At 41.4% G+C, this 26703-nt stretch overlaps 1 protein-coding gene across 5 annotated transcripts in view; it reads right to left on the reverse strand.

Moving 5' to 3' along the window:
- Window positions 1–26703, reverse strand: part of KIAA1549L (KIAA1549 like) — a 667839-nt gene that overhangs the window by 434541 nt on the left and 206595 nt on the right. For 4 of the 5 annotated variants that reach the window (XM_085648236.1, XM_085648234.1, XM_085648233.1 and 1 more), the window contains exon 2: window positions 14405–17773. In XM_085648236.1, the coding sequence (XP_085504362.1) occupies window positions 14405–17773 (3369 nt within the window). The remainder of the gene's footprint in view (window positions 1–14404; window positions 17774–26703) is intronic. The other variant, XM_085648235.1, reaches the window with a different exon arrangement.

Raw genomic sequence — 26703 nt, forward strand, 5'->3', positions numbered from 1 at the left:
GGACAACCTTGCCAACTACCTCTATGTAATTGAAAATAGAGGCATTAGGAGAGGAGTACAGCAAACTAATATATTTTAAAATTTGGAGACCAAAATCGTGCCATTTCAGAGGTCTAAACATATCATTCTAATGAACATGATCAGAAACCTTTCCTGCATCGAGTGTGATTGCTGCAATAGGATTAGTGAACTGCAATGCAGAGTGTATTATATTAAAACATGTCCAAGAATTATCTGTACTATATCTACCTATAAGAAAGCCTGATTGCTCAATGCCAATTATTTCAGGAATAATGTGGTTAAGGCACAGAGCTAAACATTTTGTGAAGATCTTACAGTCAGTATTATTTAACTAAATGGATCTGTAATTTCCACACTGAGATAGATCCTTACCCATCTGAGGGATCAGACTGAACATAGTTTCCAAAAAGAGCCCATTTACCCTGTGGAAGTGTTGAAATAATAACAGCAATTGTGGAATCAAGACTGGGGAGAACTGCAAATGGAATCCAACCAAATAAACCTCTGGACCCAGAGCTTTGTTTTTAGGTAGATTCTATAGGGCTGCATTAAATTCAGCAATTGAAAGGGCCGTCCCCAGTGAAGAAGGATCAACTGAGCTATTTTGGTGTTTGGAAATTGAACAGAAGAATTCAGCTAAAGCCTCTGTCGATGGAGAATGTTCTGGGGTGTATAATTTGGTGTAATAATCCCCCCAAAAATAAAAAATTCCCTGATCTGCATGACAACTATTATCTAGTTTATCATGAACCATAGTAATGTTAGATTTTTGCTTTTTGATTTTAAGACAACTAGCCAAAGGTTTGCCTGCCTTATTACAACCACTATAACATTTTGAAATTGATTTTTGATAAAGTCCCACAAGCACTTTTAGGGGATATTCTGTTAAACTACAATTTGGCCTTTGTCAAACGAATCAAAGTAGATTTGTGATTAGAGGAAAAATATTCATGTTCAAGGTCTTTGATATGTTGCAACAAAGCAGAAGGTTCCTTCAAAACATTTCTTTTTTTTTTATTGCTACATAGTCTATAATAAAGTCTCTGGCAGTTGGTTTAAAGGCATTCCTGACAAAGTTCATGTCTGTGTCATCAATTTGGTTGTTATAAAAAAAAAATCGGTGGCAAATTGTTTAAATCTCTCACAAATGTATGATGACTTAACAATGCATAATTAAATCTCCATCAATTTGTATGGGAGGTTTCCAACAATAAGTCTATATCAACAGTAAATGGGGCAACACATGCATTTCCTAATAGCAGACAGTAGGTGTTATATTCTGCATCTTGGAACCTGGGTTGGGAAGGATGTGGGTGGAATGGTGTGGGTGGAATGCTGTGGGATAGAAGGTTCAGGTGGTTCCAAGAAAGGCGGTTAAACAGATAGAGAGCTCTCCATTGCTGGTTGTGATCATTGGCGGCTCCTTCTGTGTGGAAATAAACTTACTTTGAAACCATCATACTGGAGTACTTTGTTACTACAGTAGGTATTGTAAAAGCTAGTGTTGAGCCTATAACACCAGAGTCCTGGCACTGCCCGTGAGCAGTGATGCAGGCGACTTAACATAGCATATGTAGGGGCACTTACAGAGCTGATTCCTAATTTGAAGAAGAAGTGGATGGGAAAATGTCTTTCCAACAGTATTAGTTAGCAGAGTAATATGTCCAACCCTTGCATCATGCCTGAGGCTTGGAGGGCATACATTTTGAGGCACTAACTTTAAAAGTGCTTCCTGGCACCTGATATTTTAAACTGTCTCATTGTGAAGAAAGGGCGTTTGTGAAGTATATGGAGATGCTGACATAAACATGGCTGCAGCAGTTCTCTCCCTTGATAAGCTAAGCAGAGTAACATTCAATGTTTTTGGATGTTGGTTCTTTCCCATCGTGTTGTCTGTGTGACACCAGTTTCTGCCTTAAGCCTGATCACTAGTGGCAGGTAGGATAGTTGCAGCCTCACTGGTCAGCGTGGAACTGATGACGGATAAGATGTAACAGGAACCTGCTGTCAAGACACACACTGAGGGGCAGTCCCCTTGTATATTGATCAATCATGTGCCGGTGTTTAACTGATCTTCTTTTATAGCCTATTAAATCTAGTGAGAATTGGTGCAATGCGGGGCCCGCAGCAATGCCCATACATCCTTGCCAGAGTGGCCATGGTCTGATGGAGAGCACTCGAGGTACTTAGTTACTCTCTTTAATACTATTCTGCTGCACCTACTAAGGAATCATGTAGCGGTGCCAGTAGGGTTTCGCTTACTTTCGGGTGTTTAGCTCTCTATCGCTAAAGAGTGCGTAGTGGGAGGACAGGAGTTTAGAGGCACAACGCAAAATCATGGGTCCCCGCTGCAGAATGTGATGAGGAGCCCCAAGTGTCCATTATCTTGCAGATAATATTGGCTTTAAGGGATTTCTAAATAACAGATATCCCATGTCTCACAGAGATGTCCTTGGGATGAATGGGCAACTCGTAAATGATTGGGGCCCTTTATGCAATGGGGGCTGCAGGGGCCTTCTTTGTGCCCCAAAGTGAGTTTTAGAAAACCACTTAACATAATAAGTGCACTACAAGTAATTTAGGAAGTGCGCCATGAGGCTGGAAGAACATGCACACCCCGCTGGCATGGTCCCTACAGTATTCACTTGTCCGTTTTCAGATGGCAGCTCACAGAGGTAATGCTGTGGGGCGGTGAGGCGTGGCGGGGTTCGGGCTGGGTTGGGGGTAGTGAAGTCTGACATACGATGGCAAACGTGAATGTAAATAAATAAATAAATATCTGCCGTCGTATGTTGGACTCCACTGCCCCCGACCCAGCCCCTCCCTGCCTCACCGTCCCACAGCGTTACCTCTGCAAAAAACCATTGTCTGTTTTGACATATCTTGCTCTCAGCAAGGGGGATTACCAGGATCCGAATCAGGTGAGCCTCCTTGTCCCATTTTTGTTACAACAAAAGACAGCAGCAGGCAGCAGGACTGATGGGGTGAGCGCTCCACACTTGTCGACTCCCTCTCTGGCAGCTTTGATGCAGTGGCCATCCAGACATAACTCAGTGATCCCTCAGTAATGAGGCAAAATTCAATCTCCCAAAGCAACTGACACTTCAGTTCCTGAAAGGCTGCCCCGTGGGTTGATCCAAAATGTGGCTGATCCTCACAAAACAAGTGCTGTAGGTATCTGAAACATTGCAATACTCCAAGAATGCCAACTGTGGGCTAATCCATGTAAATGACACTTTCAGCAAGCAACTTCCGAATATGGCGGACCCAAAGTTCCTATATGTATTGTTTTATGTATAATTGCACTATTTACAAAACATCTGACGAACAAGCAAAAGACAATAGACCTAAAAAATGTAACAATTTGAGGTTGCTGGGGTAGGCCCTCTCATTGAATTTGAATGAGAGATGATTAATATATGGGGCCCATACCTCCTGATATGTTTCTATTTTATGCTCTGCGGAACGTTTTAGTGTTTTGATACCCAACAATTGGCAGGTCTTGTGAAGCCAGGACTTATAATGCAAGACTCTATGAGAGCCCATAGGGCTTTCAGAGACTTTATTGGGTATGTTAGTGGATTGGGTAAACCTAATATTACACAGCCTGGGAACTCAAGATCTGTGTCGACAAATGTACCTATTATGTCTAAGACCCTCTCCCAGTACTTGACCAGCTTAGTACAGTTCCATAACAGATGTACCAATGATCCAGTATCCCCACAACCTCACCAGCATTCCATACCATTTCTGTAACCAGGCTGCAGTAAGGAACCAGTACATCACTATCTTGAGAGCAGTTTCTTTACTAGGAGTGCTGCATGCTGTTTATTATGCACAATAGAAAATGTCTTCCTATTCCTTGTGTAAGAACGTCTGCAGGGCTATGATGAGAGAATGTATAGTTTAGTCATTAAGTGGCTATTCTTGTCCTTCAGGAAGATCCATTTTTCAAAAGGTGTATGCATCTCTGGGCATGTGATTTATTGGAGGGGTGAGTAACCCAGTGTCTGATTTGGAGGTAGTGTACGCTGTCTGATTCTGGGAGTGAACGTGCATTTTTCAGTCAGTTAAAGGGAATAATCTGTTCTGCATCGAACATTCTACACATTCTGCAGTTATGGTGGAGGAGAGTCGCCCCAGAGCCCGCGCAAGCAGATGATAAATAAAACGACAATAACATAGCTATTGTCATTATATTTATCCTGTCTGTCTGAGCCCAGCAATAACTATAGAGCTGGGCTGGGCATGTCAGGGAGGAGACTGGAGTGCACTCATAAGTGTGCATGTGTGCTTGGCTGGCCATCCTAGGCTGGCTAAACACACATGCCCACTTATGTTTTTCCAACCCGTCTGTGTTACACAACAGGGTTGAAGAAAAGGCACAGGCTCCAATGCACCATCTGAGCAGCAAACGAGGCTGCTCCAACCAATCCTGGCGCTGCTCTCATGTGAGAGCAGTATCTGGATTGGGTGTGGAGCCTGTGCCCTGAGGGCCATCCCCTTCCAGCAATGAGAGTAGTAGCGAGTCAGCCGTCGACGAGAGCGGAGCAGCAGGTACATTTTTGTAAACCCCCCTCACCCCAAACCCCTGTCCTCCCCAGTGTCCGTCCTACCACTTAAGATAGGTGGCAGCGCCACTGATGCTACAGTGACAGCAGTGACTGCAGTGACTGCAGTGACTGCAGCACATTGAAGGAGCAGCGCCCACTTATTTGCTAGACGTTTGCTAGCCTATGACCAAACAAATCCACAAGGATTGTTCTACGAAGGTCTGATCTAAATATAATTCGCATGGACCTACTTTAAACAGCAGTAGCCTTTCAGTACCCATTTGCGATGTCGTTTAACTACGATTTGAAATTACTCATGTAATCTTTTTAAGGGTCATTCAACATTCAAACTCATCATCCTGAAGATGGTTTAACGGATGCTTACACCATATAGACCGAAACGTCGACAACTACTTCTAATTCCTTTGGGATTTACTTTCCTTAGAGATTTGTTTTCTGTTTTGATCAGGTGCATTTTCCTTCTACACACAGTGTTTGAAATAGATGCTCACATTAGTGACCATGGGTGTTTGTAAAAACGAATCATTTCTAAACCTCATTCGCTGTGTGTTGTTTCATATTTATATCAGTAATAGTTTTTTGTACCCTTTGAAAAATCTTTTTTCATTATAAAGTTTGCATTTTGAAACATCTACACCTGTTTGAAGAGTATTTGTTGCAGATTTATTCTGATGGAAATTAGTAAATTCAATTTTTGAGTAATCGAATGTGAGCTACCAGACGGATCTTGCGACCATTGTTTTGCATATTGAATGCTGAACTGATTGTACTGAAAGAAATCCCTTGTAGGCACAGTTACCTGTTAATATATATACTACCCAAGCCTCCAAGGGTTTATTGGGTTTCCCACTTTTTCTTGTAGTACAGATTATTTACAGCCTACTTGTTGCCAATTTACGAAGCAATCTGATTGGAGGCTCCAGGTTAACCAGGGAACCTTTTAGATGTGTGTGCCTTCTAGTGCCTGCTTCACGAAGCACCAATGCTTTTCAGACTCCATTTGGCCCCACTGCACCACACAGCATAGTTGCATTGCCTGCAGTATTGAGTAACATTGGGCACTCCTAGTCCTCATTCAGCTGCAGATCTAGAAATGAGCATATGGTTTGACGTGGCCTCTCCTATTTCCACACAAATCTTTTAATCTTGGCCAGCAGTGTCTTTAAGATGTTGTGTGGAGGTGTCAGTTGAGGAGACTAAAACAGAAATAGTATCTAGGGCAAGGTGTTCATTATTAAGGTGACATTTTGACCCAGCCAAGAGAGTCGATACGGGCGTCATAAGGATAAATCAGTTTTCACTTTTATGAGGAGCAGGCGATGATTAATCACTACTGTTTCTAAAGCCATTGGGGAAGTGTGTAGGCCTAAGAATGCAGGACGACTGAGGAACAATAGGTATCCGTGGGTGAGATACCTTGACAAAAGTGTGACTACAGGGTCCAACGCTGGCCCATCTCAGGTGGCAAATCGCCACATCCGCAGAAAATACAACTACGACATGGAGTTTGTATAAAGGGTTGTAAGTACAATCCACACCTAAGTTGCATGTCTTAGAGTGCATGCCTGCATTTATCGGTCCTGAAGAAAGCCATTTGACCCTTTTGGGCACATCAGTACATGGCTGAAACATGTAGACCAACCACAGGATAATAAGGATCAAATTAAAATCCTTCACGTATACGCCACCCCCTTTCAACATTGACCAATACTCACAATACATTAAATTGAGTTCAGAAACACGAGAGTATTGAGACAATTTTAAATCACACATCACTTGAGCACATTGCACTCACTATCTCACCCAAAAGAAAATAACCAGATCCGCTGTAATCGGGCATCATAGAACACCCTGGAAACATTAGGTGACCAGGATGGGAACCCAATGATGAAGCATGTCACCAACTAGGGGTAGGAGATTGAGGGTTCTTTTACAAAACCCGATGGTTTTCTAGGCAGTACACATCTTCCTAAAAAATATAAGTATAGAGATGTGTGCACATTTCTTGAGCGGCCCGTTATTGTTGTTTATATGGAATTACTTGGGAAGAGGAACGGGTTTCCTGGCTTCTCATCTCTCTAAAACTGTTAATTCCTTAAGTATTGGATGGACATCTCAACCCAAATAATTAGGCGCATAATTGGAAATGATGAGTCAAGGGGACACAAACGTTTAGGACCTGTGATGTGTGTAAGTTGACTTTAAATCCAGATAAATCCCCAAAGTGCTCAAGCTCTTTTATCTTAGCAGGCAGTGAGGTGAGAGAATCTGTTAGTGCTACAATCAGAGCATCAGCATATAGGGTGATGGTGTGTGTTTCCCCACTGAATCTCCTCTATGATAAGTGGACCGTCCCGGATGCGCAGGGCCACCAGCTTCATAGAGAGCAAACAGGAGCGGCGATAGTGGGCACCACACTCTCGTCCCTTACCATATACGAAAGGAGATCTCCCACAGCAGCTCTGGGAAAGCTGCATCCACACAGAATCCATTGGCAAAACCCGCTGCCAAAGCCAAAGTGTTTCAAGATATCAATTAAGTATGGTCAGTGAACTTTATTGAATGCCTTTTCCACGTCAATAGCAAGCAGCATCACCTCCCTCTGAAACCTCTTCACATATTATCGATGATATGCAGTATTCACTTAGTATCATTTCCACTGTTTCTTGTTTGGTATAAAACCTGCCTGGTCTGAGTCTACCAGGGGGTGCATGTAAGGCTTCAGTTGAGAGACAAGGATGCTAGTAGAGAGTTTAGCAAAGATATTATTCAGTGAGATAGATATTTATGAGCTAACTAGCTGTTTATTCTTCTCTGGCTTGGGAGTTCCATTATGGAACACTCAAGGATGGATTGTCTTAATGTCTCACTTTAAGAGCCTGGTGAGGACCGGGGTTAGGGTCTGACAGACAGTTTAATGATAGAGTGGTGTAAAGCTATCAGAGTCCAGAGACTTAAGGAGGTTCATCTTAGCTATGGTGGATATCACTTCATCAAGTCTGCTAAGTTTCTCGAGGTTTTCAGCTTGGCTCTGTGTTCGTTGAGTCACATGGGCTTCCTCCAAATATGCAGCTATGCTTCTTTCGTTCAGGTCTCGGGATGAGCAACGAGTTTGATAGAAGTCCCCAAATGTTGTCGCTATTCGCTCTTCTCCAGTGACCTTTGCCCCCTATGAGTTTGGAATGATGCGTATTCTAACATTGTTCATTTTGGAGCACAACTTGTGCACTAGCATTTTATCCCATTTGATGCCCCATTTAGAATGTATGTGTTAAGTGGCATTAGGTACATTCTGTATGGGCTCATACAGCATCTAATTTACTCCACACCAGTGGTGGCTGATAATCTCAGCAGATGGGAATGGGGGGATAGGTCACACATGCACACATATACATAGTCACACACATCCATCTACATGCAGTCACTTACAACCATACATTCACCACCACGAATTCATACACCATTCCCAAGCATATACACATGCACACCCATTACCAGCACACACACACTAACACACATACATTCATACACACATACATGCACCAAACTTTTTAAAAAAATTAAAGGAAAGAAAAATGTACCCAGCCACAGCGGGGAGCTGATTTGGCAGGAGGGAAGCCTCCAGGGTTCCTGGAGGGTTGGGCCCACTGCCTCCTCTCATTGGCTGATGCTGAACCAGCCAATGAGAGGAGGCAGCAGTCTCTCACTCATCACAGAGTGGGATGGGGTCAGTGAGACTTCTCACCCCACTCTACTCTGTGATGAGGCATCACTGATGGGCACTTGACCCTGGTCACTTCAGGGCTTAAAACGATAGCACCCAGATTGACTCTATCACAGACGTGCCCTCTCGTCATGAGACGGAGGACCTCAAATTGCTTTTCTGGGCTGAGGCAGTCAAGCCCACAGGGCTGTGAAATCCTCAGCCTGGCAAAGCTCAGCTCAGGTAGCCAGGAGCCTGCACATGTACCGATTGTTTAGTGCCTGACTGCCTGACCTGAACATGAAGAGTGTCTGTCAGCCTGACCTCTGCTCAGCCTGACAGACATTCTTCATGTTTCTGAAAAGGTGGGGTCCAGGGCCCCTCCACCCTTAAGAATGGGCCGGGCCATGCCTGTGTCAAACCCTGTGGCCCCAATTCATCTATGGATGGCTTCCAATTCCTTCACAAGTCCCTCCAACTCCTCCCATTTCTCTTATCTAATCTGGTTTCTGTTAGTCAAAACAGCAATCAGCTCTCCCCTGATGACTGTCTTTATCCTCGAGTGTGTCTATCACCACTTCCCCAGAGTCATTGTCCTTCAAAAAGGGAGAAACAGCTACATTGACCTCTACAATATTATTTTGTTGTTGAATGATGCTGTCCTTTAACCTCCAGACTCACAAGACCCGCCTCACATAATCTACCCAGTGAACAATCTGAAAATGACATGGGTTCTAGGCACATTTCTCAAACCTCTGTGATGCAGGTGTACCCAGAAAATAATCCACATACATAGTTTTTGTGGGCAACTGAGAAGAAGTTATAATCTCTAGGGTCAAGGTGTGTAAGTCTCCAGAGGTCAGACTGTTCCAGACCGTTCTCTCTCAACCAGGCTAAGTCCCTACAGGAAAGAGTCTCTGCCTGGCTAAAGCGTTGGCCTGATCTGTTAAGATCATTATTTATTACAAGATTGAGGCCACCCCTAACCATGATTGCTGAGTCAGGAGCTTGCAAAATCTTAGAAAAGGCCTAATTTCGAAACCGGTCTTGGTTCTCATTGGAGGTGCAAACTATTTTTAAACGTTGCTCACATAGCTTTAAATGGTATGCTAACAGCCTCCCTCTGATTTCAGCAATCTTGTTTGTCTCTTCCTCTCAGAAATGTCATGAATTAAGGATAGCAACCACTTCTCTCTTTGCAGCCAGGTGGACAAGTGTTGCTGCATAAACCAGTGTGATTTCAATCTATGCCAATCTTTTGTCAGAAGATGTGTGTCTAATTGAGTAGGCAGATGTCTCCCCCATTCTTTTCCAGGAGGGACAATATCACAGGCCTCTTGGCTGGGTTATTCAAGCTTCGCACAGTACAGCTTATTGTGTTTATATAGATGGTGTTGTAGTGTATGCTGCCATATCAAACTCAGATGCCCAGTGAGTGAAGTCATTGGCAGGGTAGATAGTGGTCAAGCATTATCGGTATTCTAAAAGCACACAGAAAACCACAAAGGTGGTGGATGACACACGACTAATTGTGTTGTTGTAAGTGTGTACCCCAAACATATCACCGAACATACAAGAACATTATACCAGTCAAAAAGTCTTTTCAACTTGGATTATAATACATTTTGACATGCGGGCTATAGCCTCTCACCTCGGGCTCAATTTTCATACATCAGAAGACAACAGGTGATCGCCATTCATTCCTCCACCCCCTGGATGTCTCTTACAGGGGTGAGCCTAGACATGCATACTGATCCATCATGGAGTATCTCACCAACAGTAGCTGGGGTGAACCTCCATCTTGGAGGCCTGCCTCCTTCGATAGTCAATCCAAAACCGAGTGCCGCTCTTGCTCAATCATGCCGGGTCTGGTCACAGTCTCTTCATCATCTTGGTAAACATTGACATTGTAGTCTTGCTAGGGTCCTCTCTTATCTCTTAGGTGCTGTTTGTGAATCATTTTCTTGGAGGTCCATAACCCAGCGAGCTTTGGGTAGCCACCTTACCTGGTGCATCTTGCCTTTCCAGCAAAGATGTTTCCGACCAGGTAACCCCAACTGCATGTGACATTTTTACTCCTTAGGCGGTCAGTGATCGATTTGAAGCTTTGACGTAATTGGAGAGTGAGCCGAGAAAGTTCATGAAACAGCGCTAATTTGTAACTTGGAAAAGTGAGGGGATGTTCTCTTTGAGCTTTTTTAAGTATCAGCTCTTTGAGCTGGAAATTGTGTACAGAGGCTAAGATGTCAGTTGGTTCAGCATTGTTTTCCCCAGGGCAGTCTACTCTGTGGATGCTTTCCTGTTGTATATTCACCTCCTCTTTCCCAGCCAGAATCTGGCAGAACACAGGCCTTGTAAAACCTGCAATGTCTGACCCCTCCCACCCCTGCATTGGTCAGCACACCCCATTTTCGAATGTTATTCTTTTGTGAGCAGTTTTCTAAATTCTCAGCATGAACTTGAAGGTTGAAGAGCTTGTTGCTCTTGAAAGTGTAGCACCTCTTGCTGCAATTGTTTCAGTTCTTCGCCATACATTATCATGTTGTCCTCCAGAGTAGACACTGTGTTACCTATTGCTCCAAGATTTTGCTTCACTTCATGTAGCTCCTGTGAGAGGTCCTACTTTGCTATCTGCAGATGTTCTCTCAGGGACTCGAAGAGGGACTTCATAAATGATCTGGTGAGTGAAGCGGATTTGCCTGCATGATCCTCTGTGCAGTCGGGCCGCGTTTGATTGAAGTGTTAGTAGAACGTGTTAACATGTCTCTCACATTATAGTCTTTTTTGTATTTTTGGAGGGGACCATGGTTTTTGTTACCACAGCACAGTTCAGGATTTTGATGGCCTTGGCTTAGGGGTGTGCCCAGCATCTACCTGCACTCTGTGTCACCACAGACCTGTTATGACACTCTCTGGAAAGTTGGTAGCATCTGGACTAGTGGAGTGACCAGAATTGTCGCACCTCTTGCTGTCTCCCAAATGCACTAAGGCCTGTGGACAGTTGCAAAATTAATGTCATCCCCTTTGTGGCAAGGGATCGCTGCAGCAATAGGTGTGCACACCACGTGAAGGGACTGCATTCTGCCGTATATGCCTTTGCGGTTGCCTGTGGGTAATTCCGCCAGGCGGGTTTAGACGTCTATTTAATGTGGGCCCTGTTAAGCAGATACAGGTGTTAGGTAGGCTGAGAGAAGCTTTCTGTGCCACTACTCTATGGTGCCGGAGTATTCCATTGGTGCCCCAAATCCTTTGGCACAGTTCATATGCAGACTATAGGACAGGTGGTAGAGTGTCACAGGTGTTCAACCAATTGTACCGCCATAGTGTCTGAGCTTGGGGCACATCTGTCATGCTGCAAAGGACCATAATCTGTTTTGTGTGCTTGGGCCCTATGAGTGTCTCCTTTTTGCTGTGCACTGCCCAAGCGGGCTCAGCACAGTGCATTGGTTATTCCAAGGGCATCCTCATAGCTCCAGAGCCCACACCGCTGGTTTGGGTGCTTAAATTGGGGTGGTTAAGGCACCCGTCATACATTTAGTCTTGTTGTGGGATTGCTTGTAGGCATGTTGCTGGACCACTGATATGGTCCCTGTGTCTTAGACCTAACTTTGTGCCTCTCATGTTGGGGAGCAATGCTTCTTGAAAGTCTCTGCCCACCGAGGTTTCCCTTCAACATTCTGTTTTCACCGTGAAGCCACACTTATCACTAGTGCAGGGCCGCACCACTGGCTCTAGATGCAGCACTGGTGCCAAAACCTTCCTGGGACGCTTATGTACCCGCTTCGTTGTTCTCCGTCCCTGCAATGCTCCGCCTATGGGACATTTCAGCGGATGGAGGAGAGCAAGACATGTCTCTCGCAGCCACAATCATGGCCACGCCCCCACAACTTAATGTTAAACTCGTGTATTTTAAAGCCAATCCAGCAATGGTCCCACACCTCACAGAATGAAAACGCCCCTTTCACACTTATTGAATGCTTCAATGATGTTTGGTCTCTGCAGAAATCAAAATCCTGTTGAGTTGTGGTTTTAATTACCACCTTGCCAATAACGTCAATTCTTTGTTCCTGTGCTGATTACGCTCATATCAAAGGTAACAATGCTCATTGCTACCCATTCTCACTATATCATATTCACCACTCCTCTTCAACCTTTTCATTTAACTTATTTACTTTAATTTATCATATTTTAGGTCACTCAGCTGCACTGAGCGGGTAGATTTCCTTAGTGATGACAGTTCTGTAGTTACATATGTGCCTTTAATCCATGTCAGTAAAAACAATCGTGACAAACAAGGTTAGAATAGCTGTTCAAATAAACATAAATTCCGTCATTTATTACTACAGTGCAAAAGTCAAATTTGATCATATTAACGCAGTATAGCAAATTTTACATGAAAAAAGTCACGTTTAATGACTTACAGTTTGCATGTTGCAAATACATTACAAATAGAAACAACTATGCTAATGGAAATGATGCCTCTTCATTATGAATTCACCTCACTGCACAAAATAAATCCTTATATCTTGATTTTGATTAAATATCTTTTTGCCAAATAAATGCACATAAAAAGGCATGTCATAAAACATGTAGGTAAGGGACATATGACCCACTCACGTCTCAAGTCTTCACCTCTTGTGAGTCATGGCCCCTCCCCATGCTCTACAATGGTAACAAATAGCATACTGCACTCTGCTCACCTGCATACAAACTATATGAGACCGGGAATTGGTTAATGAAATCCATACGTGATGTTCGTCTTTGTCAGTGCCCATATATAATAAAGCATGGTAATGTACTATGCTAATGTATTATATTATTATATGTTTAGTTGACACCCTCCTCCACCCATTTTATTTTATCTTATCTTCAGTATGCAGCACAACGTTCCCTTATGTGAGTCTGCAAGAGTGAGGGGCTGATTACGATGGCAGAAGGCCCGCCATCGCCAGCCGTGCGGTGGCAGGCCTTCAGCCATCCGACCGCGATTTCCCCCCGCCAAATTAGGATGGCGGGCGGAATTCGACTGCGACCGTGGCGGGTGCGAAGACCGCTCGCCACTGCATCCGCCACAAGCAATCAGTCCGATTGCCAGCATCCATAAAATGGTGGCGGCGCCTAGCAGGCACCGTCCGCCAAATTACAATGCTGCATCCCCGCAAGCCGGTGTATGGTGGTGGAACTGCTATTCACAGGCTGGCGGGGATTGTATTTGGGGGATGTTGCAAGCCCCCCTTGGGTGGGGGGTAGTGGGGTGCACTGGGGGGGTACCCATGGTGCCCCCTATATGTCCATGCACAAAGTGGCAGGCACCGCATGGTGCCTGCCTCTTAGTGCAGGGAAATGTAAACAGTGCATCTTTAACGTTGCAGCGGGTGCTGCAGCTAGCAGCACCCGCTGCAATGTTAAAGATGGTAGATGCGACCGCCACGGTGGCGGTGGCATCATAAGACCAGCGGTGGGACCACTGCCTTGTAGGCGGGCGGTCCCACTCCCCGACACGATGGTTGACAGACTGAAGTCCCTCTGCCATCGTATTCACCCCCCTGAGTCTTTCTTCATTTGGTCAATTACATAAAGAAAGAAACTATGTTGGGGATGTTTGCAGTCACTGGTATTTAGTAGAAATGACAATTGTGTTAAGCGCCCTAGTCTAGTCGAGGGACCAGAGATACACACAATGAAAGTGTACTGAGCTATTCATTAGTTATTTTGCGGCTCTATTGCATGTTAAAGAACAATTTTTAGGAATAACATTGATCGCTACAGGCACAACCCATGCCTTGATCTATAACACCCCTGTGCAAAATGTTAACAAGTTGACAGAAAGCAAATGTAATCGACTAACAGAACAGAAAAATATATCACTGTAAATGAAAGAAATTAAGTTGAAAATTTGAACTAATCTTGTGAAGTGTCTGTATAATTCTTTATACCTGGCTCGAACTTAGCGTAGGTTTTCAAAAACTATTTGAGTACATAGTGACATTTCAATCAAAAGTCAGTTTAGTTCTAGCAATTGCTACATCTTTAAACATTTAAAACTTGCATGTAATCAAATTCAGTATTTTATATTTTATGTAAAGAAGAAAAACATTTGGCTTACCTGTATTAAGCAAGAGGTTTTGTGACAGCACACATTTCGCCGAAGATGGGGTTGTTATTAAAAGTGTGGACATTGTGGTGGTGTTTGTGGCAACAGCTGTGGTGTTAGTCACAGTTGCTGCAGGAAGTGTTGTTGCCTTGGCTGATGCTGTAATAGATGTCAAAGCAGCTGAAATGGTCCGTTGGTAAGCAGTCGATGTTTTTGTAACTTCTGAGAATGTAGGGTTTTCAGACATGACTGGCAAAAGTGTTGTTAACGTGGATGAATGTGTTGTAGAATGAACCCTTGTTGGTGTAATGATTTCGTTTGTCACTGTGAAAATGTGTGATGTAGATGATGAAGTTGATGTAGACATATTTACTGGAGCTGATGTCACATGAATGTCTGTTGTTACTGGTGTTTGAATAGTTGATATTGCTGTACTATCACTTGTCAGATAGGAAGTACTTTGAACATGTGATGATGGTGGCAGTGTACTGTGTGTCAGTGCTGTCACAGTCTGTGTTGTTTTGCCTCCAGCAAAGGTAGTGTTCAAAGTTGGCACAGATGGCTTTGAAGCAGAGATATGCGTTGCTGCAGAAACGTCCGATGATACCTCTGTTGATAAATCATGGGGAACTGGTGAAGAAGGCACTGTAATGACAGAAGAGGTAAGGTTTGTCGACAACACAGTAGAAGCATGTTTCGTTGAAGATGAAAAAGAGTGAGTTAGAGTGGGTGGCTGAGTAGCGAGAAATGTTTGCATTGGAGAAACAGTGCTTACTAAACTTGGTCCAGTGGTTGCAGCTATAAAACTACTTGTACTATTAGAATTCACTATCCCAGTACTATATTTCGTAATCAAATCCGCATGACCTGTAGATGGGTGATATTCTGTCCCTGTTTCTACATTTATGGATAGAGTGAGGTCTTCTGAAGTTGGAGCGGTTCCCAATGTAGATCTTTTGGACATATTGGAAGTCAAATGGGAATAAACAGTTTGACGTGTATCGCTCATTTCATTATTGCTGATTAAAGAAGAAGTTGTTAGAGAGTATAGTGGTTGCCCAGATGTTGTCATGACATTGATCTCTGTATTTGAAGAAAGAATTCCGTCAGTAGGGAACTGGGATGTTTGAAGGTTTGCTGAAGAATATGTTGTTGGTGAAAGTGACACTGTGTTTGTAGATTCAGTTGCAGGAATCACAGTACTCTCATTAGTTATTACTTCCTGGCTACTAATGTGTGATGTTGAACTTGGCAATGATGGATTTGAATTTGGTAATGATGACTTTCCTGAAAGGTCATTAGTGACAGATGTTTGCCCAGTAGTTGTGGTGGTCATACTAGTTCCGGAGCTTTTCACATTTTCCTGAGCACTCAACGAAAGTCCATAATCTGTAGTGAAAACAAAGCTGGTAGTTGCATATTCACTTACATTCTCATAAGTGTTGGACTTTGCTGATGATTTAGTTTCTGGTATTTCTGTGTTGCTGCTAATTGATGGGGTAGTTGCTTGCCCTGCTGTCACTCTTGTATAGTCTACAGAAGAATATAGGGAAGCCGCTTCTGTAATTGGCAATGTGGGTTCTGTTAAATTTGTATTTATATGCTCTCTGGTCACAGTTATTGCTTCAGAAAATGCTGTTGTAACTTCTGTAGTTTGTGTTGAGCTTTCACCCAAACCTTCGGTTATTTGTGTTGACCTTTCACCTGAACTTTCTTCAGTAATTGTGGTAATTGAAGGAGTGGTATATGCACTGTTTGTGGAGAGGGAGTTTATAATGCTGTCACTAGGAAGGCTAGATATGCTTGCAGAGGTTGCTGTTGAGATGACGTTTGTTGTAAGGCTTTCACTTTCAGAGGCTGCTGATAACATTGTATTTTTAGACACGGTTCTATTAGGAGAAAATGTAGTTTGTGTTGAATTTCCACCTGGACCTTCTGACGTTTGTGTTGTGCTTTCACCTGAACCTTCTGACATTTGTGTTGTGCTTTCACCTGAACCTTCTGGCGTTTGTGTTGTGCTTTCACCTGAACCTTCTGTAGTTTGTGTTGAGCTTTCACCTGAACCTTCTGGCTTTTGTGTTGTGCTTTCACCTGAACCTTTTGGCGTTTGTGTTGTGCTTTCACCTGAACCTTCTGTAGTTTGTGTTGTGCTTTCACCTGAACCTTCTGTAGTTTGTGTTGAGCTTTCACCTGAACCTTCTGGCATTTGTGTTGTGCTTTCACCTGAACCTTCTGGCGTTTGTGTTGTGCTTTCACCTGAACCTTCTGGCGTTTGTGTTGTGCTTTCACCCGAACCTTCTGGCGTTTGTGTTGTGCTTTCACCCAAATCTTCTGGAATTTGGGTTGACCTTTCACCTGAACTTTCTTTAGTAATTGTGGCAATTGAAGGAGTGGTATATGCACTGTTTGTTGAGAGTGAGTTTAACAAGTTGTCACTCAGAAGACTAAATATGGTTTCAAAGGTTTCTGTTGAGGTTACGTTTGTTGTGAGGCTTTCACTTTCAGAGGCTGCTGAGAACATTGTATTTGTAGACACGGTTGAATTAGGAGAAGATACCAGTGGAAAGCTTGTTGTTTGTGTTGAACTTTCACTTGAACCTTCTGACGTTTCCTGGTTGGTGATTGGATATGGAGTATACGTGGAGGCTGAACTGAATACACTTCTGGAAGGGAGATTTGATGTGCTTACAGAAGTTGATGGGGAACTAAAGAGGCTTTCACTTTCATAATTGTCTGTACTCCTCATAGTAGAATGTGATGTACTTTCTAGAGTTGATGAAGTTAGATCTGGGCTCATGTAAGAAGTATTACCAGAAATACCTACTGCAACCACACTAGACTGGGAATGTGTTGGAAAATGTACGGTAGGGGTTAGTGTATCTGCTTGAGTAGGTGTAATGTCATTAAATGATGCTGTTGCAGATAATGAATATGTTCTTGTTGAAAGAAATGTTGACCACGATAATGATTTCACTGATGGGGATGAGGATGATGATGATGGTGATGCTAATGACGAAACCGGTGAAACACTGCTAGAAGCAGACAATGCTCCCTCAGAATTGGGGAATGTGGCAAACAATGATGACTGGGATGGCACAGCTGCACTGGAATACATTGTTGCTGGTGATGTGGTGATGGGCATGCTTGTTGAAGTCAAACCTGAGACATCAGTTGTTTCTTCTGCAGCTTGTGATTCTGATAGACTGATCAATAACAAAGGAATATCCACTTGAGTGACATTTTTTGTCGCACCCCGGGTTGAGTCTGGTGAATTAGTGTAAGGGTCCATACTACGGAAATTTATGCTTGCTGCTGTTAGTTTGGAGGCATCCACGTCTGTGTTCTGAGATGGCGTGGAGGAGGTGGAAGAATTCTGTTGTTCTGCAGATACAAAATCCAAAAATTGTTGTTAATATTTCCTAATCATCCTAAATATTTTATTATAATGAATTTGCCTATTCATGGAATGAAACTGAATGTATTAACAAAAAAAATACTTAGATTTGTTTTTTAAATAACTGTTTACTTTTTTGATAATCATTGGAGTAAATCAGGGTACAGACTGGCATTGCCTAGCATAATGATCACATGTAGTTATTACAGAGAACAGTGTCCTTAAACCATATGAATCTAGAATCTAAATAATGCAAACATAAAAGCGTTTTATTGTCTGTAAATCTAATATTCAAGCATGTTCTTTTTAGATATTGACTCACAAAAAAAGGCATCCTATTAATCCAAATGAGTGTATACTTTATAGGCCGAATGCAATTCGCAATGTCCTATTGTTAATGTTAATAAATGATCCAGTATGAATTTTGTCCTTGTCCATCAGATAAGCAAGATGAGAGCTAGTGTTCCTTGTCCCATAACAAACGTGTACATTGCAATATATTCTACCCATAGGTACACTCCTTGGAATGTGTATACACTAAACACTTTTATGGCTGCCTCCAGCTAACTAGACATATGAGCCTTACACAGAGGCACATGTATTAATAAAGTTAGAATATTTGATTTATGTGCTACATGCTAATAAAGTGGAGGCTTGAGCCCTGAAATGGACAAATGTTCAACGTTTTCCATAGAAAGTTAAGACTTGTTTGTCAAGACTAGACTTGAGCATTGCTCTTTCTTTTGTTCCACTACTAAAAAGAAACAGCATCTCCTTTAAAGATCATAGAGTCTTATAAAACTCAAATAACTTCCAACACACAACAGCCAGTACTACTCTCGATATGTCCTCTTTGTAAATTGCTCCTCAGACACTTTCTTTGTTCTCTGAGTTATTTTATTTGAATTAGTTGTGGGTTGATATACATATTCTTTTAGAATATTTTACTGATATATGTTTGGGCCCAGTACACATCGAGCATTGGCACTTGAGTGCAAGGGCCTCAGTCCTGCTGGGCAAGCATCGGCCCATTGCTTACTGGCAATGGAAGCTGTAAGCGTTTTAGCAACGCAGAGCATGATAGAGTACTTATGCTTGGGTACTCTTGCCTTTTGTGGCCGTTAGCATCTGACAGAAGATGCATGCAGTGCACTGCACATTGGATTCTAATTAAAGAATTGGATAAGAAGGTGGTCCTTATGTGTTCATCAGAAATGAGAGGCACTGAAACCTCTCAGGAGAATATGTCTTTTTTATTTAAGTAAGAGTAAGGAAGAGTTAAACAATGTGATACAAAGTACATGCATTAAATAATTTCCTTATGAAGAAACTGTCTGTGAAAGAGCCTTTCTGGGTAATATTGGGAATATGTAAAAGTAGAAATTATTAATCTGATGCGGACCTTTGGTCTCTTTCATAAAATACGATGTGTAATTCTAAGAAGAAGGGAGTCAGCAAGAAATGTTTAAGAGAAGTTTAAACGAGTTGAGACGGAAAAGGGGAAAAGGCCCTGGAGCCCTCAAAGTTAAAGGTACATTAACAAGGAAGAAAGATCTTAGTCTCATTCATGGATAGAGAGACCAACAGAACACACACAAATTGAGTATTCAGCAGCAAAAAAGAAAAAAGAGAGCTTTGTTGCAGAAGAGATCCTGTTATGTTAAGTTATGTTATGTTGATTTGTATAGCGCACTATCCACCCAAGAGGGTATCTAGGCTCTTGGGAGGGTGTGTATATATGTGGTCCCCAAGGTACTTATACGATGACACAGGTCTTCAGATTCATGCGGAACTCAAGAAGTCAGGAGGTTGGGCCTCAATAACAAAGCTTGAGTAGACTATACAGGGTGGAGCAACCATTATCGGCCAAGTGGTGTCTGCTTAATGTATGGGAGGTGACAAATCTGGGGGGAGAACAGATTGGAGTTACTCTGGCCCTCGTGATTGCAAAAAGAAACATTGCGTGCAATTGGGGCTTTGAAGCAACTCCATCGTTGAAGGACTGGAGGAAGAACATGGACTGGTGTATGGTGGCCGAAAAAATTATTTAACAAAACAGAGGTTGGCACCCAAAAATGGGGAAGGGTGTGGAATGAATGAAATTAATACAGAGGCTGCCTCTGCTCTGCCCCTAGGGACCAAATGCTGTGTTGGAGGACAAAAATGGGGTCCTCGATCGGAGGTGATGACTATACAATGTATCAAGGAAAATATGGAATAGATTATAGAATGTAATGTATTGGTTCTGGTATAATATCGTATGACACATAAATGGTGTAATGTAACGTATCTACAATTTTTTTTTTTTTAAATAAAAAAAGAGGTTAAAAAAAGAAGTCAGAAGGAGTCTCTGATGTGTTGAGGGAGGTTGTTGCATGCCTTAGGTGCGATGTAGTTGAATTAGCACTCTCCAGTTATTATTTTGCTGCTGCGGGGAATGTGTCCGAGTGAGAGTAAGGCAGAGTGTAGATTTCTGGTGGGTTGGTGAAAGTGTATGCGGCTGTTCAGGTATTCTGATCTTGTGTTGTGTGGTTCACTGAAATAATATTGAAACCACAAATATCTTGGGACATAAATATCATGTCAAAAATATTGAACACAAAGATATCATTATCTTATACTTATAATGTAAATAACAAAAATCTTTTAAAAACAAATATCCTTATACACTAATATCGAAGACAAAAATATAGTTTTTTTAATATGAACATAGTTAAACATAGTAAACATTAAGGCCCTGATTATGATGTTGCCTCCAACCGACATAATCGCGGGTTCTGGACCAACCGACCTCCGGTCGGAGGTCCAGACCGAAGTATTGCAATGCGACAGGGTGCGGTCGCATACTCCCATTTCTCTATGGGAGCTTGTGCTGCGGCCATAAACCGGCCATGACACAAGCTCCCATAGAGAAATGGGAGATGTTAATCCCTGCACTGGTTTGCATGCACCCCAAGGTCCCCTTGGCCCCCAAGCGGAAGCAGTTAAAGATTGGGGGCCCTGCTAGGGGCCCCAAGAGTCACTTTCCGACAGACTTTCCATGTCGGGGAAACTGACATCGTAATCCTGATGACAGTAAAGCCGTCCTCAGGGATTACAGTGGGGCCTCCGACTGGTCGACTGACTCCCTGAGCCCGTAGGTATCTAGCCAGAATGACCGGTCGGTTTCCCTTTCGACCGCTGACATTGTAACGCAGCAGTCGAATGTGAAACCTAAAATGTCTGTCAAATCGTAATCAGGCCCTAAATATATATTACATTAAACAGTAATGTAATGTAAATTAAATACATTTAAATCATTGAAAGATATATATGTTATAATTATTTTTTTTAAATGTGTTTGTATATACATATATTATATATATTTATATATGTGTGTGTATGTTTATTTAGACATATATCATTTAAAAGCATTATTAAAATAATAATTATAATTTCTATTACAATTTGCTAATTTGTTGTAAACTTTCAAAATATAACAAATAATGAAATAAATAAATGTATGTATACATACATAAACACAATAAATTGAAAACTGTAACAAATAAATTGGAAACAAATCTCAAGAACATATCAATTTAAATTTAATTCAAACATAAAAAGTCAACAATGTAAAGAATTACGTCACTAAAATTACGTTACATATTACTAACATTAATACATTTAAAAAATCATATTAAATACACAGGAACATCACAGAAACATCGTAATAATATAAATGTAAGCAATATAAACAAAATTATAAAATTGTAGGAATAATACATATACTATTCCCAATCGAATCTGTGCAAATGTAGGGAAAGTGTTGGACTCAGGAGGGGTAAAATGTATTATCCCCACTCCAGTCTGTGCAACAGTAGGGAAAGTGTTGGACTCAGGAGGGGTAACATGTATTATTCCCACTCCAGTCTGTGCAACAGTAATGAAAGGGTTGGACTAAGGAGGGGTAACAATTTACTTTTCCCACTCCAGTCGATTCAACAGTAGGGAAAGTATTGGATTGCAGAAGGGTAAACTGCATATTCCACTCCACTCTGTACAACAGTAGGGAAAGGGTTGGGCTCAAGATGACAAACTCGTAATGACAAACTCCCAGACCATATACTCTTTATGGCAATACTGCACTTACAATGTCTAAGAATTGACTTAGACACTTTAAGGGTACAGGGCTCATTCACCTGTACCCTCACCACTGACATAGTGCACCCAGCAAGAGGGGAGGCTTGCCTATGCCAGGGCAGTGGGTTGTAGGCATGGCACACAGGAATGTGCACCATGTCGACTCTTCACTTTGTTCTGCACCAAAATACGCAGCCTGCCAAGGCAGTGTGTGGGTGTAAAGGTACATTGCCTCTAAGGGTGGCACAATAAGTGCTGCAGCCCTTAGAGGTCCTCCCTAGTCACAGTGCCCTTGGTAAGAACATAGGCCCTGGGTACCTGGTTGGCAGGAACCCAGGGCACACTCAGTCAAAGTACATCAACATTTAGGCAAAAAGTGGGGGCAACCATGGAAAAAGGAGAACTTCCCTACAGTAAAATGTACTATTCTCACTCCAGTCTATAATTATAATTTGTATTACAATCTACTAATTTGTTGTTAACTTTGAAAATATCACACATAAATATATGTATATATGAATTGAGATATATATATATATATATATATAAATGTACACACAAATACACAGTAAATTGAAAACTGCATCAGATAAACAGGAAAAATTCTAAAAAAAAGATACCAGTTTAATTCAATATAAAAAAGTAAACAATAAAAATGACATGTTACTAAAATTATGTTACATATTACTAACATTAATAAATAAAAAAATAATGCACAGGAACATCATAGAAATATCATAATAATATAAATGTAAACAAAACTATAAAATTGTAGGAATAATTCATATACTATTCCCACTCCAATCTCTGCAACAGTAGGGAAAGCGTTGGACTCAGATGGGTAACATTTACTATTCCCACTCTACTCTGTTAAACAGTAGGGAAAATGTTGGATTGGGGAGGGGTAAAATGTACTATTCCCTTTCCAGTCTGTCCAACAGTAGGGAAAGGGTTAAACTTAGGAGCGGTAACAATTTACCATTCCCACTCCAGTCGGTGCAACAGTAGGGAAAGTTTTGGATAGCGGAGGGGTAAAATTTACTATTTCCACTCCAGTCTATGCAACAGTAGGGAAAGTGTTAGATTGTGGAGGGGTGAAATGTACTATTCCCACTCCAGTCTGTGCAACAGTAAAGAAAGCGTAGGATAGCGGAGGGATAAAATTTACTATTTCCACTCCAGTCTGTGCAACGGTAGAGAGAGAGTGGTTCACTTCAATCAAATAAAATAGTTTAACACCTACATTAATTAGCAACAAATATAAATAGGTTAAAACATAAATAATAATATATTTATAATACCACTCTATATTTTCACATCCATAACAACCAATTAATATAATGTTATTTACAAATAAAAAGCATAACACAATTAACATACAACATAATAAATAACACATTCTTCCTACCCTGTACCTCTACAAAGTAAACAACACACACCTGAAATACATCTCACTATTATAATAATTACAAAATATACATAATTATCAATTAAAAAATTTATAGTAATTTAATAATAATACAATAATTATATAAAATTAACTCCCCACCCTTTATCCCTACAAACCCAGCTACAACACCTCATATATAATTTAAAAAATCTTAATCACATAATCTATATAATTAATTATCAATTAACTAATTAAGAACAATTAATTAATGTTAAAATAATTGTATTACATTAATTTCCCACCCTTTACCCCTACAAACACAACAACCCACACCTAATATATAACTAAAATAAATCTTAATTACACAATTCACATAATTAATTATCAAATACATAGTTATTCATAATTAACATGAATTATTATAAGTAATTTCCTTCACACCTTTTACCCTACAAAAAACACAACCTACACCAAAAATATCAATACATTTGTAATGAAGTACACAATTTACATAATTAATTGTCAATTCAATAATTAATAATAATTAAAAAGTAATTATTTAATAATTATAATTAAATTACCTCCCAACATATACCCCTACAAACGCCACAACCCGCACCTAATACTTAATATAATTAAAAATAATAATTAGAAAATTAACATAATTAATTATAAATTAAATATTTAATATTAAGCATTGCAAATCAATTATTAATTATAATTAATTTGCTTCCCACTCTGTACCCCTATAAACCTCACAACCCGCTATGGCACTAAAGATACAAAGGGCCTCATGTAGGTCGCCAAATACCGGTCGGTAACGGCCGATTTTCGGTAATTATACCGTTACCGACCGGTATTTTGGCTTTTGGTATGTAGGGGGCTCATTTCTGTATTCGGTAATTTACCGAATCGGTAAAATTACCGAATCGGTAATTTTACCGATTCGGTAAATTCCGAATACAGAAATGAGATGTAGGGGGAGTGTGTGGGTGTTTTTAGGAGTCGGTATTTACCACCAACTAATAGTTGGTGGTAAATAATTAATGGATGTGTGTAAGCATTTTTAAGCGCTTAGCAGTGTGCAATGTGGCAGACATACATGCCCTTAGGGCATGTATGAGTGCCACATGTGCACACATGGCCGAATCAGGGGTGCAACAGGGTGTCAATGTGACACCCTGCCACCCTTGCATGTGTTCCCCCCATTACCGAATCGGTATTTACCGATTCGGTAATGAGGCATACCTTCCCATCAATGGGAAGGTATGCCTCATTACCGAATCGGTAAATACCGATTCGGTATTTACCGAATTTTAACGAATCGGTAAAAATTACCGACACTTTACCTACATACGAGTTACCACTTCTTAAATACCGATTCGGTAACGTTCGGTATTTAAGAAGTGGTAACTGGTATGCTACCTACATGAGGCCCAAAAAAACTATTAAATTATTTTAAAACAACAAAAAATGTACAAACTATATTAAAAACCATTAAGAATAATTATACAAACAATTTATAACATATACAATTAAAAAATATACTAAAATACATCAAAATAATAAAAAAATATTATTAACAATATTTTTGTAAAATATATTAACAACATAGATATTTTGAACACTGATATTAACAACATAGATATTTTTAACATCGATATTCCTGTCAACGATATTTTTGCACACAATATTGGTGCATCACGATACTTAAAACTCTATACTTTTATCTATATTTTCTCTGAATAACTGTTGTGGAGGGCTTTGTACGTGTGCATGAGAAGATTGAGTTGGCTGCGCTTGTAAATGGGGAGCTAGTGAAGATTCCTGAGATACTGCTTGATGTGGGTACAGCATAGGACTCATAGGCAGTGTTCTGAATTGTCTGGTGTCTGTGTAGGAACTATTTGGCGATTCCGGCCTAGAAAGTGTTGCCGTAGTCTGCCCTGAAGGTGATGAGTGCTTCCCAGAAACCATTTGAAGATTTTTCACTGCATCCGTAGGTTGTGGAAGCAGGAGGTGCACACTGCATTGACTTGATTCGGCATGTTGAGCTTGCCATCGAAGATGATCCTTAGATTTCTTGTGTGGTCTGTGGGTGTTGGACCTAGCTCCGACAGCTACCAGGTGGAATTCCATGGGTAGGTCTTGTTGCTGAAGACCAGTATTACCATCTTGTTGGAGTTGAGCTTCAGGCAGTTGGTTCACATCCAGTCTGCTACCATGGTCATTCATTTGGTGAAGTTGGTTCTGGTGGTGGTTGTCTTGTCTGTCAGGGAGAGGATGAGTTGTGTGCCATTGGCATAGGAAATGACAGTGATGACGTGTTATCGGATGATAGTAGCGAACGGTCTCATGTATATGTTGAAAAGGGTGGGGCTGAGGGATGGACCCTGCGGGAGTCTGCATATCAGTTTCTTGGTCTTTGATATGAAGGGTGGCAGCCTGACCCTATGTTTTCTTCCCGTGGGGAAGAAACAGATCCATTTGAGAGCAGATCCTTGTATGCCAATCTCGTGGAGTCTTCTGATGAAGGTTTTGTGGAAGACAGTTTTGAAGGTCACAGAGGGGTCAAGCAGGATGAATGCCACTGTTTCTTCGAGGTCCAGGATGATTTGAATGTTGTTGGTGGCAGCGGTGAGTGTAATTTCAGTGCCGTGGTTCTTTCTGAAAGTTATCTAGAAGATGGTGAAGTTCAAGGTGGGTTGGGAGTTGCTTGTTGATGGCATTCTCAAATACTATGGCTGGAATGGTGGAGCAAGCAGATGTGTCAGAAGTTGCTCAGTTGATTTGGGTCAGCTGTGGGCTTATTGAGAATGGTGTTGTTTTCTACAAGTTTCCATTCATCCGGGAGAGTGGCGGATGTGATAGAGGTGTTGATGATGTGGGTCAGGGTGGTGCTAATTGGTGACGTTCCCAGGTTGTAGATGTGTTGAGGGTATAGGTCCATTGAGTGGATGGGGTGCGTGAGTGCTGCTCGGTCATTTCTGGTGAGGATTGTCCATTTGGTCAGGTGGCTGTCTTGGTTGGTGGTGGGTAGATTAGCAATGAGTTCTCTAGGGTGGGAATAGTGTTCAAGGTTGCTGTAGATGTTTGCAATTTTGCTGTGGGAGGATTTGGATAAGTTGTTGCAGAATTGTTGGAAGGCAGCTATGTTGTTGCCAGTGGCTGAGGGCGAAGTGAAATCCTTGATGATTGAGAAGATCTTCTTGAAGCTGTTAGAGCTTCCTTCGATGTTGTCCACTAGTGCTGTTTTGTTGGTGTCTCTTATTTGCTGGTGATAGTGGCTGGTAGGTAGTTCTGTTGGTGGTGTTGTGGTTGGTTCTCCATTTCCAGTCCAGCTAGTTTACAGTAACTGGCTGCAATGTTCATTTTTTTATTGTTACAGAGGATATTGAGTAGGTTGAG

The sequence above is a fragment of the Triturus cristatus genome, chromosome 3_2 (genome assembly GCF_964204655.1).
Source record: "Triturus cristatus chromosome 3_2, aTriCri1.1, whole genome shotgun sequence".
Classification (NCBI taxonomy): domain Eukaryota; kingdom Metazoa; phylum Chordata; class Amphibia; order Caudata; family Salamandridae; genus Triturus; species Triturus cristatus.